Source organism: Pygoscelis adeliae, unplaced genomic scaffold (genome assembly GCF_000699105.1).
Source record: "Pygoscelis adeliae isolate BGI_AS28 unplaced genomic scaffold, ASM69910v1 C10238285, whole genome shotgun sequence".
In the NCBI taxonomy this organism is placed as follows: Eukaryota; Metazoa; Chordata; class Aves; order Sphenisciformes; family Spheniscidae; genus Pygoscelis; species Pygoscelis adeliae.
Genome location: NW_008821706.1, coordinates 1 through 548, shown reverse-complemented (window position 1 = coordinate 548; position 548 = coordinate 1). Strand labels below are relative to the sequence as shown.

The window sequence follows — 548 nt, the reverse complement described above, 5'->3', positions numbered from 1 at the left end:
CTGATGCAGGGTGGGGGGCAGGCTGGGGATGCTCGGCAGTGCCCACTTCTGCCCTTTCCCTCTTGCCAGGTGCTGGTGCCCACCCGCGTGGGGCAAGTGTACGTCTACGACTCCCCCAAGGGCGAGCAGGATGAGTACGATTTCCCTCGCCACCTCCTCTCCGCGGGCTCGCAGGAGATCTACGACGTGCCACCTGTCCGAGGGGGGGTCCCCAGCCAGTTCAGCCAGGAGGTGAGGCTGGTTGGGGGGCGGGGGTGGTCGCTGGCTCCATCCCCTGCCCTGGGAGATGCTCTGGCACAGCCTGGGATCCAAACCTGGGCAAATTACACCCAAAGCTGGGCGCGTTATGGGCTTCTTCTGGCGCCTTCATCCTTCCCAGCCGGTCCCTGGGAGGAGGTGGGTGCCTGCACTATCCCTGACGCGCCATCCTGTCCCCTCCCCTCCAGGTCTACGACACCCCCCCCATGGCAGTGAAGGGTCCCAACGGGCAGGACCCAGGGCAGGAGATCTATGACGTGCCCCCCAGCGTGGAGAAGAACCTGCACCAA

At 65.7% G+C, this 548-nt stretch overlaps 1 protein-coding gene across 1 annotated transcript; it reads left to right on the top strand.

Annotated features, from left to right (window-relative positions):
• Positions 1 to 69: 69 nt before the first annotated feature.
• Positions 70 to 541, top strand: LOC103917679 (breast cancer anti-estrogen resistance protein 1-like; the record flags this gene model as incomplete). Its single annotated transcript, XM_009324901.1, has 2 exons — positions 70 to 231; positions 447 to 541. Coding segments are annotated over 2 exons (257 nt in total), but the record flags the coding sequence as incomplete, so codon positions are not given.
• Positions 542 to 548: the final 7 nt, after the last annotated feature.